Source organism: Theropithecus gelada, chromosome 1, assembly GCF_003255815.1.
Source record: "Theropithecus gelada isolate Dixy chromosome 1, Tgel_1.0, whole genome shotgun sequence".
Taxonomy (NCBI): domain Eukaryota; kingdom Metazoa; phylum Chordata; class Mammalia; order Primates; family Cercopithecidae; genus Theropithecus; species Theropithecus gelada.
In genome coordinates, this window is record NC_037668.1 from 13131743 (window position 1) to 13148658 (window position 16916).

The 16916-nt window shown below is 48.7% G+C and overlaps 2 protein-coding genes across 6 annotated transcripts; one reads left to right on the forward strand and one right to left on the reverse strand.

The window, feature by feature from the left end:
* Nucleotides 1-16: 16 nt before the first annotated feature.
* On the reverse strand, nucleotides 17-3536 carry ANKRD34A (ankyrin repeat domain 34A). 3 transcript variants are annotated; one of them, XM_025375470.1, is made up of 3 exons: nucleotides 3012-3186; nucleotides 2846-2909; nucleotides 17-2468 (listed from the first exon to the last, which is right to left on the reverse strand). In XM_025375470.1, the coding sequence occupies exon 3, from the start codon at nucleotides 2340-2342 to the stop codon at nucleotides 852-854; it is 1491 nt and encodes a 496-aa protein (XP_025231255.1). In that variant the 5' UTR covers nucleotides 2343-2468; nucleotides 2846-2909; nucleotides 3012-3186; the 3' UTR covers nucleotides 17-851. The 3 variants fall into 3 exon arrangements, with proteins under 3 accessions (XP_025231255.1, XP_025231262.1, XP_025231249.1); XM_025375477.1 differs by lacking the exons at nucleotides 2846-2909; nucleotides 3012-3186 and adding an exon at nucleotides 3394-3536; XM_025375464.1 differs by lacking the exon at nucleotides 2846-2909 and having other exon boundaries at nucleotides 3012-3221.
* Nucleotides 1204-16323, forward strand: POLR3GL (RNA polymerase III subunit G like). Of its 3 annotated transcripts, none has more exons than XM_025375963.1 (8): nucleotides 1204-1288; nucleotides 12243-12409; nucleotides 12727-12856; nucleotides 14526-14594; nucleotides 14936-14992; nucleotides 15230-15303; nucleotides 15435-15548; nucleotides 15837-16323. In XM_025375963.1, the coding sequence occupies exons 2-8, from the start codon at nucleotides 12284-12286 to the stop codon at nucleotides 15921-15923; spliced, it is 657 nt and encodes a 218-aa protein (XP_025231748.1). In that variant the 5' UTR covers nucleotides 1204-1288; nucleotides 12243-12283; the 3' UTR covers nucleotides 15924-16323. The 3 variants fall into 3 exon arrangements, with proteins under 3 accessions (XP_025231748.1, XP_025231729.1, XP_025231738.1); XM_025375944.1 differs by lacking the exon at nucleotides 1204-1288 and adding an exon at nucleotides 5217-5351; XM_025375953.1 differs by lacking the exons at nucleotides 1204-1288; nucleotides 14526-14594 and adding an exon at nucleotides 5217-5351.
* Nucleotides 16324-16916: the final 593 nt, after the last annotated feature.

Here is a 16916-nt window from a genome sequence, read left to right on the forward strand (position 1 = left end):
GAAGTGACAAAACAGAGACTTCTGAACACATTTATTTGATATGTCAAGTGGAGAGAGGAGTGGTTTAGGGTTTCTCCCCACTTCTACCCGTGGGGGTGTTCATAAGCTCAGACAGACAGAAGAGCAGTTTAGAGCCCATGACCCACCCCCTGGGAAAATGAGACAATCTGTTGTAGTTGTTGGAGGAACAGGGTGGGAATAAAAAGCAGGAAGTTGAGAAGTGAAGTTGAGAGCAGTAAAGACAGCAGCAGAACATAGGCTGGGGGTTGCTGCAGGAACCCCCAAGAAGAGTGAAAAAGATATCCTGAAAAGTGGTTGGGGTTGGAAGCGGGGTGTGAATAAGGAGCCAGGCCTGGAGAAAGAAGCAAGACCTGGAGAATGGGCTGGGATGTTCATGGAGAGAGTAGAGTATGCAAAATCATGATAGGCTGTGTTGCAGGGCATACATGGAAAGCAAGGGATTGCTTCTGCAGGAGGGCAAAGACATGGGAGACTGCCCATAAGTAAGGGTTCCCTACTGCTTCTGCTTCTGAACAAATGCAAGAGAGTTTGGGACCCTAGCCCTGTTTATTGATGTGCTGTGCTCGCAGGTACACAAGTAATCCCATATGCACGTGAAATGACCAGGGCATGAATACATGTGTCTATATACCCAGTAAATAGAGTACTTATTCTTTCTTGCTAATAAGAGTACTGTGCTTATGGACACATGTTTAACCATGTGTGGGTGCACTGTGCACCCATGAGCACATGCAAGAGATCCCTATGTTCGTGGTGTGTGTGTGAGCTGGTTCTCCCACCTATCCCATTAAGGTCCTAATCCCCACCCTCCTTGGCTCCTCTCACTTCTCTCAGCGCCCTGGCTCCCCAGGCCCACCTAGACTCTGGAAGCCCCCTAACAGGCGGATCTGCTCAGTCTGCATGGAGTGGCGTCTCACCAATTTGCGCTTGGTCCTGGGGGAGCCTGGCGCCCCGGCATAAGGAGGGGCAGGCAACGAAGGTGCCCGACCTCCGGGTTGAGGGCGAATGTCAGGGATGGGAGGGTGGGGACTGACGTTGAGAGGGGGCAGGAAACCCGGCCGCGTTTGCGAGATGTGGTCCAGGAGCAACGTTCCCGAGCCCCTCCGCTCCAGCAGCCCCGGACTCCGCCTCCGTCCGCTTAGCGGAGATACTGCCCCTGGCAGACTCTCCTGGGACTGGCGCGGAGAGGGAGCGGAGCCGGCTGGAGGGAGGGTCAACGGGGAGGCGCTGTATCGGCGGCGCTCCAGGGACAGGCGGCTGGACTCAGGCGAGTCAGGGCAAAGGTGTCCGGGGGTGTCGAGCTCCACTGGCTCCATGCGGCTCAGTTTCTGCCTCAGCCCTGAAGGGGGACCAGACTCCTGAGCTTCTGGTGCTGTGTTTCGGCGAGAGAGAGGACCCCCGCTAGTCACTTTCTCCGCCCATGGGGGCGGGTCCTCAGGGCCTTCGGTGCTGTGACGTCGGGAAAGACGGGGTCGACCGGTCAGGGTCAGGCCATTGAATTCGGCAGTCAAGCGCTCGATCCCCGGTCTTCCTTCGGTGGGTGGGACTGGTTGAGGAGGGGCCACTAGGCCCCAGGGCTCGGAGTTGAGCCTTTTGAGTGGTTTGGGGGGGTGGCGTGGTGGTTTGGGGAGCGGCTCGGAAGGGGATGGGTCATCGGGGGGCTTAGGAAGAGGAAATTCAAATACGTCCCGCTTCTCCTCTTCTTCCTGGGCGCGAGGGGATAACATCCCACGCCCTCCTCCTCCTGCGGTCTGCAGTTGGATTTCCGAAGGCGACGTGCAGATCCCCGGGCTAGGAGGAGCGGGAGCAGGGTCCTCCACCCCTGGGGATGGTGGAGAATTGAGATACTGCCGGGTCTTCTTGGTGCCCGAGGGCGAGGTATCGGTGGTGATGATGATGACCTCCGTGCCCTTGGCCTTGCAGGCGTCCAGCAGTGTGGCAAGGGTCTCGCGGTCCCCGCGGTCCAGGGCGTGGACAAGAGCCGAGGCGCCCGCGTGATCTCGGACTGAGGGGTCTGCGCCGTGGGCAAGGAGCAGCGAGGCCACCGCGGCGCCCCCACCCCCGGCGCAAGCGTGCATGAGCGCCGTGCGCCCTAAGCGGTCTGCGATGTTGGGGTCCGCGCCTTGCTCCAGGAGGTAGCGTACCATGCGTGCCTTGTTCTGGGGGTCGTCGTAGCGAGCCCGACAGGCTGCCATTAGCGCAGTCTCCCCCTGCGCATCACCCTCATTCACGTAGGCGCCTCCCTCCAGAAGCAAACGGGCCAAGCGTAGCTTACCCTGACCCACCGCCCGAAGAAGAGCGTGGCCCTCGGTGTGCAACATAGCTGCGGCTGGGGTGAGGGCACAGATGGAGCTGGGACTGAGACCTGCCGAGGACGGCTAGGGGTAGGGGGTAGGGGGTGGGGGGTGGCTGGCAGAGGCCTGAGGTCTCAGTGACGAAGCCGATCCCTGCAAGAGAGACATCTTATTGATAGATTCGGCAGGGAAACTGAGGCACCGATGCAGGAACCCAGCGTGGGGTGGGGGAGATCTTCACGGCATACACAGTCCTTCCTCTAACTCATGCCTTTGAGCCGGCCCTTCCCCCGCAGCGCATGCCTGAGGAGGTGGGAAGGGTGCACCCGCACTGAAGGACTAGCGCGCGTGCAAATGCGTTCGTGCACGCGCAGGCATGTCCGCACCCCCACCCTCACCCCATGGCTTATCAGACCTTTCCTCTATCCCCCTTTTCTTATCCACACTTGGGATCCCCCTTTCTAGGATGCTGAACGCCACCCACCCACATACATGCACCCTACAGTCACACATGTATTCTCATTCCTAACCTCTTTTAGCTTGCCACAACCCCAAAAATTGAGTTGGGGGAGGGAAGCAGCCTGCATTTGAGACCTAAAACGGGTGGAGGGAGCATTGGGGGGTTCTTTTGCCCCTGCGATGTTCCCCATCACTCCTTGCTCTTTCCCCTCCCAGGCTGTGCGCCCAGATAGATACCTGAATGTCCGCAGAATCTCCTCCTGGCCAAGATTGGGGCCGTGGCCACGGGGCAGCCGAGGTGGCGGAGCCAGGTTCCTGGGGGCCCGCATGGTGTGGAGGGGGGGCACCCGGATTCCCTTGGTGTCAGTATCTGCGCCCCAGCGCCGGATCGTCGTCCCTCCTCCCGGAGCGCCCCGGGCACAGCGCCGGCTCGGGAGGAGAGAAGCTGGGGGGGGGGGGGGGGGGGGCTCTGCTGTGCTATTTATAGCCTAGTCTCTGCGGGTGGGGGCGTCGGGCACCAAACTGCTCCCCCACTCATGCACACATAAACCCTCAAAAACCTAGAGGCTCCAATCCTGACTTCCTTATCTTAGCCGACCTCCCCTCAGCCCCAACAAACCTAAGTGTTCCTTAGGGGACTCCTCCGCGACCCAGACAGGGACCATCATCATCCAGATTCTTCGCTGAGCTTCAGCAGATTCCCATTCTCTGCACTTGGTGTGTTTATGCGCTCCTGTGCGCCAGACCTGACCTACCACGCACGGCACATGGCACACGGCACACTGTGCAAGAAAGGTGTAGACAGGCTTTTTGGATCCACAGCCGGTGTCCATACTGTGCAAAGAGAGGCAAGAGATGTGGCTTTCTTCCTGTAGTTTAATTGTGAAGGAGACACGGTCTAGCCTGGAGTCAGACACAGATTTACACCCCCGCCCCATCTCTCAAAAACGGAACACCCATCGCAGAGAAACTTGGACCTCAGCTCCCTTATATAGACCTAGATAAATATGAGGAAGGTGGATATGGGGGCACTTTTAGACAGGGCAAGGGACATTCCCAGGTGCCTCCACCCCGTATTATTGTGGGCAGGGAGATAGGAAAGGGGCAGGAAGAAGAGCGAACCTGGTAATACACTCTGTCACATTGCACCTCTTTAATCTCAGTCTTGCTTAGTCGTCTTATTTTTTCCATCTTGCTTGAAGATCTCTGTCTGAAATGCTCCTTATAGCTTCTCTCTTCCTATCTGTCTATTGGTCTCTCACACTGTCTCTGCCTCTCCTTGCCACCTGCCCTGTCTCCATGGTTACCATAGCTTCCATCCACATATTTTAGGAATGAGTTTGTGTCCAGCTGGAAGGCACCAAGGAAAGTGGGAGAAGAAGAAAAATCCTAAGGTTTTAAAAAGTTCACTCAGGGTCCTGAGCTAATTCGGAGGCTGGAGGCCCCCCAGATGCAAGATACTGAAAATAATGTTCCCAGGTATGGGAGAGAAAGATTTGCGGGAAGCTACCCATTTTTACTAGTTATTTCTTGGACACGTGTCAACTATGTGCCATGTGCTTTACATACACTATTTTCAATCCTCACAACTCTGTAAGATAGGAACTATCATCTTCTTGTTACAGATGAGGAAACAGACTTCATAAGTTTAAGCAAGTTCTCCAAAGTTTCACAGCTATATTTCTGTTCTATGGCAAAGACTGGGCGCTTGCCGCTACACCTACAGCCTCCCAGTTTACAGGTCATTTTCTCTTACATCTGGGATATTCTTCTTGACTAACTCCTAGACTTCATCTCCATTCTGAACCCTTTCTCCCTTGTTTCTGTTTTCTGCGAAAATAGGACTCCTCCTTCCACGCTGCTCGCCTTCCCAAGGAGCGCGCAGGAAGTGGAAAGTAGTGGAAAATGCAGAAAAAGCTGGGCTTCTGCCCTGTCTCCCCAACTCTGGTACTCTGATCCCAGATCCTTCCTTTCTCAAACCCTCTGCCCACCTTCTCACAGACACGGCAGCAACCCACAGAAAAACATTTTTAGAAAAGAAGTATCCATTGGTGGTGCTGGAGAGAGGCAGTGTATGATTGAAAGGAAGGCTGGAGTAATGGAGAGACCAAGCTGTGAAGCTAGAGTCACAAAGAGACTGATCCCTAAAGAGCAGCTTTCACAGGGGTTCATTTCTCCGTAGGCCCTCTCCTCTTTTGGCCTTTCTGTAGGGGCTCCCTCAACACGGTCCCTCGATGAGATACGAGTGTCACGTTCCCTTGGTGAACTCTTGCCGGCCAGTGGCTCCTTCCATCTGGAGTGAGACTGGAAATAAGTGACCCTAGATGATTCTGCAACCCCCATCTCTCTCTGCGACCCGCTTCGCAAGCTTCGGTTCCGGGCTTACTCGCTCCCTCCCTCCTTCTCTTCCTAGGCTTCGAGAGGGCGGACTTCCCTCCTCAGCTTCTCCTGCATTGGCCGAGAAAACTCACCAATAGGGAGCTCCGGGAGGCGGGCCTAGAACGCCACCGACTTGAGGAAGCCCAGTACATTTCAAGTTGGCCGCGGCGTGGGCTCCGCGTGGGGGAGGGACAGCAGGTAAGGCTCCGACCTGGTGGCTGTGACCTGGTTCGGTCCCACACTTGCCGAACTTGTTCATCCCGGCCAGGCTGCGAAATAGATAACGCTTTCCGTCAGGTTGTTGGATCAGCCCCCTTCTGGCTCCCTACCCTTTCTCCCCTGGGCTCCCATTTCTGTATTGATTGTATACTAGAGAATGGTAGTTTTCTATCGCCCACGGGGAGAGACATTAAAGCAGAAAACGAGACAGCCACTTGTACCTCTCTTTGCTATAGCATCAACTTCCTCCCAATCTATTAATATTATCCCAAGAGCCTGACAAACTCCTGTTATCTATGAAGACTAGCTGAAATGCTACCTGTAGTTTTCCTGGGCTGCCTTTCTTGCAAAATGAATTGTTCCCCCGTCTGACGATAGCGTTTTGTGTATACCTTTATTGGGACACTTAGTGCACTCTCTCTCTTTAATGACTCTATGCCTTTTAGAATAGAAGGTTTTGTAGGACAGGTGCTAGTAGTTAATATATAGTGCCCAATAAACGTTAGTTAAATAGAATTGATTTTTGGCAACTAGCACTCTTTTTGGGGAGGCAGAATTTAAATTCCTAACATTAAAAAAAAATAAAAATAAAAACTAACATAACTAGGGAACAATAAAAGACAATACAGTATGTAATTAAGAGCCATTAAATTAGTGGTTCATAATATTAGTGTTTCGTAATTGTTTCTGCAATCTAGAGAAGGAAGAAAGCAAGGAGAACTGGAATGGTGAGGGGAGGCTTTATGGATCACAAGGTCTCAAGTTTGGAAAGGCCCACAGAAATAGTGTATTCATTCATTCAACAAATATTTATTGAGCACCTACTATATGCGAGACACAATGCTAAATCATGCTGATCACAGGGAATCCTCTACTAGAGCCATGCATCCTTCTTACAAACCCTATTTAGTAAATTGTTGCCCAGCTTCTATGTAAACATCTTTAGTAAGGAAACTCTCTTGTCTCTCTTGTAGGTCATTCCATGTTTTGATATCTGTTCTTTAGTCAATATCCAACAAATATTCTAAATAAGAACTATATAGCTAAAGGAAATGCATTCCACACTTCCACTGTAAACAGGGGAAATCTGGCTGGGAGCGGTGGCTCACGCCTGTAATCCCAGCACTTTGGGAGGCTGAGGTGGGCGGATCACCTGATTGGAGACCAGCCTGACCAACATGGAGAAACTCCATCTGTACTAAAAATACAAAAATTAGCTGGGCGTGTTGGCGCATGGCTGTAATCCCAGCTACTGGGGAGGCTGAGGCAGGAGAATCATTTGAATCCAGGAGGCAGAGGTTGCAGTGAGCTGAGATCGCACCATTGCACTCCAGCCTGGGCAACAAGAGCAAAACTCCGTTTCAAAAAAAAAAAGACGGAAATCTGTCCTTTTACGGTGGAATTGGTAGCATTCTTAAAAGCAAGCCATTTCTAGCTGGGCGTGGTGACTCATGCCTGTAATTCCAGCACTTTGGGAGGCTGAGGTGGGCAGATCACTTTAGCCCAGGAGTTCAAGACCAGCCTAGGCAACAACAAAACCCTGTCTCTACAAAAACTACCAAAAATAAAGAAAAAAATAGCCAAGCATTGTGGCTCAGGCCTGTAGTTCCAGCTGCTCAGGAGGCTGAGGTGGGGGGTTGCTTCAGCTGGGGAAGTCGAGACTGCAGTGAGCCAAGATTGCCACTGCACTTCAGCCTAAGCGACAGAACAAGAACCTGTCTCAAAAAAATAAAAAAAATAAAAAGAGGCCGGGTGTGATGGCTTACACCTGTAATCCCAGCTCTTTGGGAGGCTGAGGCAGGTGGATCACGAGGTCAGGAGTTTGAGACCAGCCTGGTCAACATGGCAAAACCCCGTCTCTACTAAAAATACAAAAATTAGCCAAGCGTGATGGTGGGTGCCTGTAATCCCAGCTACTCGGGAGGCTGAGGCAGGAGAATTGCCTGAACCCGTAAGGTGGAGGCTGTGGTGAGCCGAAATCACACCACTGCACTCCAGGCTGGGTGACAGAGCAAGACTCTGTCCCAGAAAAAAAAAAAAAAAAAAGGTACACAACTCTCTGCACTAAAAAAATTTCCAAAAAATCTCATCCCTCAAATTAACCATTGTTAATTTTTGGTACATATCTTTCTTTAACAGCTTTTTAATTCATATGTGTGTATGTATTTCTGACAGAAGATTACCTTCTACATATATTTAATATTTTTTTCACCAACTAATCTCTTGTGAATTTTGAATTGCTACTTGATTTTTGTTTTAGCTTTTTGTTTTGAGACAGGGTCTCTCTCTGTCACCCAGGGTGAGTGCAGTGGCATGATCATGGCTCACTGAATCCTTTATCTCCTGGGCTGAAGCGATCCTTCTACCTCAGTCTCCCAGGTACCTGAGACTATTTTTCGTAGTCTATTTTTTTATTTTTTGTAGAGATGGGGTCTCACTGTGTTGCCCAGGTTGGACTCAAACTCCTGGACTTAAGTAGTCATCCCATCTCAGCCTCCCAGAGTGCTGGGATTGCACACAGGTGTGAACCACCACACCCAGCCTCGAGGTTTTTTTTGTTTTTGTTTTAATTAATAGATTATATATTTTAGAACAGTTTCAGACTTACAGAAAAATTTAGCAGATAGTGCCAAGAGTTCCCATTTGTCCCAGTGCACAGTTTCCCCTATTAACATTGTAGATTGGCTGACCATGGTGGCTAACGCCTGTAATCCCAGCACTTTGGGAGGCTGAGGCGGGTGGATCACGAGGTCAGGAGTTCGAGACCAACCTGGCCAAGACAGTGAAACCCCATCTCTATTAAAAATACAAAAACAAATTAGCTGGGCCCGGTGGCGGGCTCCTGTAATCCCAGCTACTCGGGAGGCTGAGGCAGTAGAATCACTTGAACCCGGGAGGCGGAGGTTGCAGTGAGCCGAGATTGCGCCACTGCACTCCAGCCTGCACGACAGAGCAAGACTCTGTCTCAAAAAAAAAAAAAAAAAAAAAGGCCGGGCGCAGTGGCTCACGCCTGTAATCCAGCATTTTGGGAGGCCGAGGCGGACGGATTACCTGGTCAGGAGGTGGGGACCAGCCTGACCAACGTGGAGAAACCCCCTCTCTACTAAAAAAAAGTATAAAATTAGCCGGGCGTGGTGGCGCATGCCTGTAATCCCAGCTACTCAGGAGGCTGAGGCAGGAGAATCACTTGAACCCGGGAGGCGGAGGTTGCGGTGAGCCAAGATCGCGCCATTGCACTCCAGCCTGGGCAACAAGAGCTAAACTCCATTTCCAAAAAAATAAATAAATAAAGTAGATTAGTATATTTGTTACAATTAATGAATGAATACTGATACATTATTAACTAAGGTTCATACTTGATTGACATTTCTTTGGTTTTTAGCTATTGCTCTTTTTCTCTACATGGATCCCATTTAGGATTCCACATTATATTTAGTTGTCACATCTCCTTACGCTCCTCTTAAGTGTGACGGGTTTCTCAGACTTTACTGTTTTTGATGACTGACAGTTTTGAGGAGTTGGTTATATTGTAGGATGCCTTTCTGCTTGAATTTGTCTGATGTTTTTCTCTTTATTAGCCTGAGGTTATGGGTTTTTAGGAGGAGGATCACAGAGGTGAAGTACCATTGTATTGTATAATATTAAGGGCACATACCGAAAACATGATTTATGAGTATTGATGCTGACCTTGGTCATCTGGTTGAAGTAGTGTTTTTCTGGTCTCTCCACTGTAAAGATATTCCTCTTGATTTCCTAAATTATACTGAATGAGGGCTGGGCGCAGTGGCTCACGCCTGTAATCCCAGCACTTTGGGAGGCTGAGGCAGGCGGATCACGAGATCAGGAGTTCAAGACCAGACTGACAACATGGTGAAACCCCATCTCTACTAAAAGTACAAAAATTAGCCAGACATAGTGGCATATGCCTGTAATCCCAGCTACTCAGGAGGCTGAGGCAGGAGAATCACTTGCACCCGGGAGGCAGAGGTTGCAGTGAGCTGAGATTGTGCCACTGCACTCCAGCCTGGGTGACAGAGCAAGACTCTGTCACAAAAACAAAAAACAAAAAACAAAAAACGTGTATATATATATATATATATATATATATATATATATATTCCCTATACACAGTCCCCATGTAAGAAGTGGGAAGTTATAGCCGGTGCAGTGACTCACGCCTTAATCCTAGCACTTTGGGAGGCCAAGGCGGGTGGATCACCTGAGGTCTGGAGTTCGAGACCAGCCTGACCAACATGGAGAAACCTCATCTCTACTAAAAATACAAAATTAGCCAGGTGTAGTGGCACATGCCTGTAATCCCAGCTACTTGGGAGGCTGAGGCAGGAGAATCGCTTGAACTCGGGAGGTGGAGGTTGCAGTTAGCCGAGATCGCCCCATTGTACTCCAGCCTGGACAATGAGAGCGAAACTCCGTCTCAAAAAAAAAAAAAAAGTGGGGAGTTATGCTGCCCTTCTCCCTTTTAGGATGGTGTGTCTACATATTTTATTTGGAATTCTACATGAGAGATTTGTCTTTTCTCCTCCATTTAAATAAGTTCAGTCATTTATTTATATCACTATGGACTCACAGACGTTTATCTTATACTTTGGGGTTATAATCTAATACGCTTTACTTACTTTGTTCCTCAAATTGTTTCAGCTTTGACCATTGGGAGCTTTTTCAGTTGGCTCTTATTTCCCTTTGACATAACCTCATCAATATGTTTATTTTTTTATTTTTTTTCTGCTTTTTGTTTGTTTTTTGTTTGTTTGAGACAGAATCTCTACTCTGCCACCCAGGCTGGAGTACAGTGGCACAATTACGAGTCACTGCAGCATCAACCTGCCCGGCTCAAGCGACCCTTCCCAGTAGCTGTGACCACAGGTGCATGCCACCATACCTGGCTAATTTTTGTATTTTTTGTAAAGATGGGGTTTTGCCCTGTTGTCCAGACTGGTCTCAAACTCCTAGGGCTCAAGTGATCTGCCCACTCCAACCTCTCAGAGTGCTGGGATTATAGGAATGAGCCACTGCACCCAGCTAACCCCATCAATATGTGAGTGTGGTTGTTGTTTTGAGCACTTCCTTACTTTTTGACACCTCAAGATGCTCTAGACTCATCCTGTGTGTTCCCTACCCTGTCCTAGAATCAGCTAGTAGTCCAGGGAGCCCTGGTTCCTTTTATTGGAAAATTGTATTAGAAACCAAGATCTGGATGCTAAGTGTGCTCATTGCTACTGGGATATCATTTCTCTTAAGTTTTCTTTTCATCTGGTGATTTTATTCCCCCATCCTAGCTGCCTCTGACTGGTTCCTCAGGATTGACAATAAGAGACAGAGTGAAAATTCAGTAGAAGGAGAAACTTTGGATTCATCAGTGTTGATCACAGTGGAATATACTGTCTTGGGGGAGAATGGATACCATCTCTTTAGGGAAATGCCACCAAAAGCTGAATAACAATTCACAAAGTAGGGTCAGGGGTGGTGACTCACACCTGTAATCCCAGCACTTTGGGAAGCCCAAGCAGGTGGATCACTTGTGTCCAGGAGTTCGAGACCAGCCTGGGTGACATGGCGAAACCCCGTCTCTACAAAAAATACGAAAATTAGCCAGGCTTGGTGGCACATGCCTGTGGTTCCAGCTACTCAGGAGGCTGAGGCAGGAGGATCACTTGAACCTCGAAGGCGTAGGTTGCAGCGAGCCAAGATTGCACCACTGCACTCCAGCCGGGGCAACAGAGTGAGACTCTGTCTCAAAAAAAAAAAAAAAAAGACACACATACACCAAACAACAACAAAACAATTTACAGAGTGAAGTCCTGCACTGGGAGGGATTTAGACTAGATGACCTCTAAGGGTCCTCCGAATTCTAAGATTCTGTGCTTCCAAGTGGTGTTTAAAAAGATCAATCTGGCCTCTCGTGGTGGCTCATGCCTGTAATCCCAGCAATTTGGGAGGCCGAGACATTTGGATCACTTGACATAATGAAATTCCATCTCTTAAAAACAAACAAACAAACAAAAAAAAACAAAACAAAGAGCCAGGCATGGTGGCACACACCTGTAGCTCCAGCTACTTGGGAGGCTAAGGCAGGAGGATCACCTGAGCCCAGGAGGTTGAGGCTACAGTGAGCCATGATCACACCACTGCACTCCAGCCTGGGTGACATAAAGAGACCTTGTCTAAAATAAAATAAAATAAAATTTGATTGTAATGTCTCTTTTCCCCTGGTTGACTATGAAATTGATGACTCATCCCTGTGCTCCCACAGTACCTGACACTATCTTTTTCATGGTAGACGATTAATAAATGTTTCGCTGAATGCATTTCTTTGGATTGAATTGGGGCCTGGTCAGGTTTGGAAGGCCAGAGATAGAAAGAATTCAAAGGTTATACATATAAATGCAGTTAGTGACTGGGCATAGTGGCTCATGCCTGTAATCCAGCACTTTGGGAGGCTGAGGCAGGAGGATCACTTGAGCCCAGGGGTTCGAGGCTAGAGTGAGCTGTGATTGCACCATTGCACTCAAGCCTGGGTGACAGAGTATCTCTAAAAATAAAAATAAATAAATGCAGATAGGAATAAACATCAAATTGTCTTAGGGATGTAGAGTTTTGACCGAGGGTCTAAGCACTTTCTCCTTTGTGCTAAACTATATTGTAATTATCTGACCTGCTTGGGGGACCATGTCTCATTCATGTTTATGTTTCCAGAAATTCTCTCTCTGACACTGTGCCTTCTCAGTCAAAATTTGTTGAATGACATTGACTTTTTATGTCCCAGCGATAAAAGATTGAATGTCTTGTACCTCCTTGGCTTCCTGTCCATTCTACTACATTTCTTTTTCTCTTTGTTTTTGTCTTTATCAGGTTTTTTCACTGGATCTCTGAACACCCAGGCCCCCTCCACCATGGCCAGCCGGGGTGGGGGCCGGGGTCGTGGCCGGGGCCAGTTGACCTTCAACATGGAGGCCGTGGGCATTGGGAAAGGGGATACTTTGCCCCCACCCACCCTGCAGCCTTCTCCACTCTTCCCTGTGAGTCTCTCCACTTCCTTCCCAGACTCTCATGTGCCCCTGGCTGACTGTACATGATTCTGAATTCCTCCTGGACCATCATAAAACCATCCTCACTGGCCCTCTCTGTCTCTATACTCCCAATGCACAAGGGATGTTTTGCAGTCAAAGAAGTGTCCACCTTTACTTCTCCCCAGCTTTCAAAATGATATGTTACTCTCCCTATTCTCTTTCAGCCCTCTGCTCAGTGGAATATTAGATTAAATTGGGAGGAGGGGTCTTCCTAAATTTGTACTAGCATTTTCTCCCTGAACAGACCACTGCCCCTGCCTCTTTAGCCTTTGGAGTTCCGCCCAGTACCTTTGCCCTCAGGAGAGGAAGGGGAATATGTCCTGGCACTGAAGCAGGAGCTACGAGGAGCCATGAGGCAGCTCCCCTACTTCATCCGGCCAGCTGTCCCCAAGAGAGGTCAGTTGGAATGCTAGCATCATATTCTGAGTGCCTTCCATGGGGAGTGCCCTGTGCTCAGCACCACTGGGGGCTGGAGAGGCACAGGAAGCATACTGTCTAACTGGGGAGATCATAATAGTTACTCCTGCATCTGAAATGCATTATAGTATTCATGGTTTGTTTTGAGTCTCATGATAGTTTTAGGACAGTGGGAGGTTAAATATTAAAATCCCATTTCTTGTGTGTAGGTGGGGGGATGTATTTTCTAAAAATTTATATATTTTTTATTTTTTTGTAAAATAGAGATGGGGTGTCCTTATGTTGCCCAGGCTGGTCTTGAACTTCTGGGCTCAAGAGATTCTTCTGCCTTGGCCTCCCAAAGTGCTGGGATTATAGGCATGAGCCACTGTGCCCAGCAAAATTTTTAACAATCTGGATATTAAAAGCACCAACCAACAACAGAATACTGAAATCCTGGTTTCTTATTCCCTAGCATACTTTCCACTGCACCACACTATTTCTTAATACAGCCATGCTTTTGAACTAAGGGACAGGAAAAAAAAAAAAAGTCATCATGGCCGGGTGCGGTGGCTCACGCCTGTAATGGCCAGCACTTTGGGATGCTGACATGGGTGGATCACTTGAGGCCAGGAGTTTGAGGCCAGCCTAGCCAATATGGCGAAACGCTGTCTCTACTCAAAATATAAAAATTAGCCAGGCACAGTGGTGTGAGCCTGTGGTCTCAGCTACTCAGGAGACTGAGGCATGAGAATTGCTTGAACCTGGGAGGTGGAGGTTACAGTGAGCTGAGATCTCGCCACTGTACTCTAGCCTGGATGACACAACAAGGCTCTGTCTCAAAAAAAAAAAAAACTGGCCAGGTGTGGTGACTCACACCTATAATCCCAGCACTTTGGGAGGCTAAGATGGGCAGATCACGAGGTCAGGAGTTCGAGACCATCTTGGCCAACATAGTGAAATCCTGTCTGTACAAAAAAAAAAAAATACAAAAAATTAGCCAGGCCTGGCGGCAGGTGCCTGTAATCCCAGCTACTTGGGAAGCTGAGGCAAGGAGAATTGCTTGAACCTGGGAAGTGGAGGTTGAAGTGGACTGAGATAGCGCCACTGCACTCCAACCCTGGGCAACAGTATGAGACTCCGTCTGGAAAAAAAAAAAAAAAAAATTCATAATTTTGGGTGGAAAAGAAACAGGTTAGAAGAGTGATAAGGGGCCGGGCGCAGTGGCTCACGCCTGTAATCCCAGCACTTTGGGAGGGCGAGGTGGGTGGATCACGAGGTCAGGAGATTGAGACCATCCTGGCCAACATGGTGAAACCCTGTCTCTACTAAAAATACAAAAATTAGCTGGGTGTGGTGATGTGCGCCTGTATTCCCAGCTACTCAGGAGGCTGAAGCAGGAGAATCACTTGAACCTGGGAGGTGGAGGTTGCAGTAAGCTGAGATTGCACCACTGCACTCCAGCCTGAGTGACAGAGCAGGACTCTGTCTCAACAAAAATAAAAAATAAAAAAATAAAAGGGATAAGGTCCTCACTGAAGCTGACCCCCTGGGCTCTGAGTTTGGGGTAAGGAAACAGATAATTCCTGAGTATTGAGAGGGTTAGACTCTCAGGAACAGTCCTGTTCTGGGTCTCAAGGGATAAAACTTTGACCCTTCCACCCCTCAGATGTGGAGCGTTATTCAGACAAATATCAGATGTCAGGTCCGATTGACAATGCCATCGATTGGAACCCTGGTAGGTGATGGGCCCTTTCATTGACTGCCTTTCTTTCAAATGCATGAGATGCTTCAAGCCATTTCCACCACGCCCGTGTCCCCACCCCATTCCCTGATCCAACATCTGCAAGCTAGAGCCTTAGTTATGTACCAAAACACTCTCAGATTTTACCTGAAAAAGCTATTAAATAGTTCCCACTACTCAGGAGATATCTAAGCCACAGTTTTGTTCTGAACAACTTTGACCCAGCCCCTTCCTTCCTCTCCTTTAAAACCCTCAATCCCCCTTTAAAACTAGTCATTATTCACTGGAGACCCCAGGCAGGGTCCTATTGACATTTACATTCCCACTATTCCCAGATTGGCGGCGTCTACCCCGGGAGCTAAAGATCCGAGTGCGGAAGCTACAGAAGGAACGTAAGTGTATCTGGAAAAAGGAGGGAGAAGAGAGGTTTCCTTCATCAGCCTCAGGGCCAAGGCTACTGCGGGTCTCACCTTCCATCCCAGTTCCTACACCCAATCTACCAAGTGTTGTTGCTAGATGTCATAGTGGCCACGTGAGGGCAGCAGAGTGACATGTTCTTTGCATGAGGATGGGCTATAAAGCTGGCAAAATTTGCTCTCTGATGGTTCACCTTTTGATCCCCCAACCAGGGATTACAATTCTGCTCCCCAAGAGGCCCCCTAAGACCACAGAAGAAAAGGAGGAAACAATACAGAAACTAGAGGTGAGGAGGAAGTGTGCATAGAGACCTTCTGAGCCCTGGATCCATTCCCTCTCTCTTGACCCATGTGTGCCTCAATTTTTCCCTTCTGTGAACTGAACCTGAGTTTCTATCCCTATTCATCCCCACATGAGACCCTGGAGAAGAAGGAAGAAGAAGTAACTTCAGAGGAGGATGAGGAGAAGGAAGAAGAAGAAGAGAAAGAAGAGGAGGAAGAAGAAGAGTATGATGAAGAAGAACATGAAGAGGTGAAGGGGACTCCTTCCACCTTAGTCCCCTTCCCTTTACCCCAGAAACTCTGGGGATCTCAACTCTTTGTACTAGGGATGCTTTCCTCAGAGGGTTGGCATGCCAACAGAGATAGTGCCCCCCAGGGTAGGGGCTTCCCTCTACTCCCTCTGCCCACTTCTCCAAACTACAGCTGGAAGAGCTGTCTCAGGCCTGGAATGGTGTGACTGGGAGGAAAGGGGTCTGGTACACAGGAAGGAAGGTGAATGCCAAATTGACTTTTACTTTTTTTTTTTTTTCCATTTCAGGAAACTGATTACATCATGTCATATTTTGACAATGGAGAGGACTTTGGGGGTGACAGTGATGACAATATGGACGAGGCTATATACTGAAGAAGGTCTCTGGACCCTTGTGTCTTTCTTGAGGCTACAGAGAGTAATTGTCCCTGTTATTTGTTTTTTCAGACAAGCAAATCATTTGCTCAGAGTTCACATAACCTGTCTGGTCCCTGGAGATGGGAATGGAGGGTGATGACAGTTTATTTTCTATGCTTCCCCTCCTTCCACGTTTGTATCACCTCTGCTATCTTGGGGAAAGTGCAAAGGACAAATATCTCAATTGTATGAAGGGAGAAAGGAGAATTGAAAGAAGAACTGGGGTTGTTAGAGCTGAGATAACTGTACACATACCCCTGCCCAATTTGTATAGCTCTTTGTGGAGATAATAGGGGTGGGAGCAGTTTGAAGGAGTAAGCCTGGTTTTATACTTTTAAATAAAGTGTTTTTATCTGTCTCTGTTATGGGTGAGGCCTGGTGATAGAGGGCTGGAGGAATGAAGGAAATGATTAACTAAGCAGGGTCTGGTGTGACACACTGGAGGGTTACAGCCCGCTTGTCCTTTGTCCCTTCCCTTCTACCCCCATGGTGGGATACATATTCACAATCTAGCCCCGCCAAGGAATATTCAAGGCCTCATCTGTAGGGCAATGCAGAGTAAGTTGTAGAGAAGAACAGTCTGTGCCCCCTGCAGACCAGCTGACTTCTGAGCCTCTGGTCGTCAGGCCACAAGGACATGATTGTGTCTGTTCACACATGTTCACAAGGACACAGACCCTGTCTTTCCCACACTTGACCTTGGTCTTGTCCTTATTTACAAAAAATGGTTACAGCAGTTTTTGTGGGGAAGGAAAGTCAAGAAAACCAGGTATGAGGAGGGAGGAAGAGCTGACTTATCCACCATACTCCCTCCTCTTCCACACCCTGGAGACGCCACTTTGAAAGGTACGTCTGTGCAGAGTAAGCCCCCCTAAATATCCTATTCTCCAGTTACAGAAACCAGTGTGTGACTGAGTTGCAGTTTCTCTTTTGGTTCTTCCCTTTGTGGAA

Bases quoted from the DNA above. Each gene is read 5' to 3' on its own strand.
- ANKRD34A (XM_025375477.1), bottom strand. From the start codon at position 2,342: ATGTTGCACACCGAGGGCCACGCTCTTCTTCGGGCGGTGGGTCAGGGT.
- POLR3GL (XM_025375963.1), top strand. From the start codon at position 12,284: ATGGCCAGCCGGGGTGGGGGCCGGGGTCGTGGCCGGGGCCAGTTGACC. The intron at 14,595-14,935 runs GTAGGTGATGGG...CACTATTCCCAG, and splicing joins TGCCATCGATTGGAACCCTG to ATTGGCGGCGTCTACCCCGG. The intron at 14,993-15,229 runs GTAAGTGTATCT...TCCCCCAACCAG, and splicing joins GCGGAAGCTACAGAAGGAAC to GGATTACAATTCTGCTCCCC.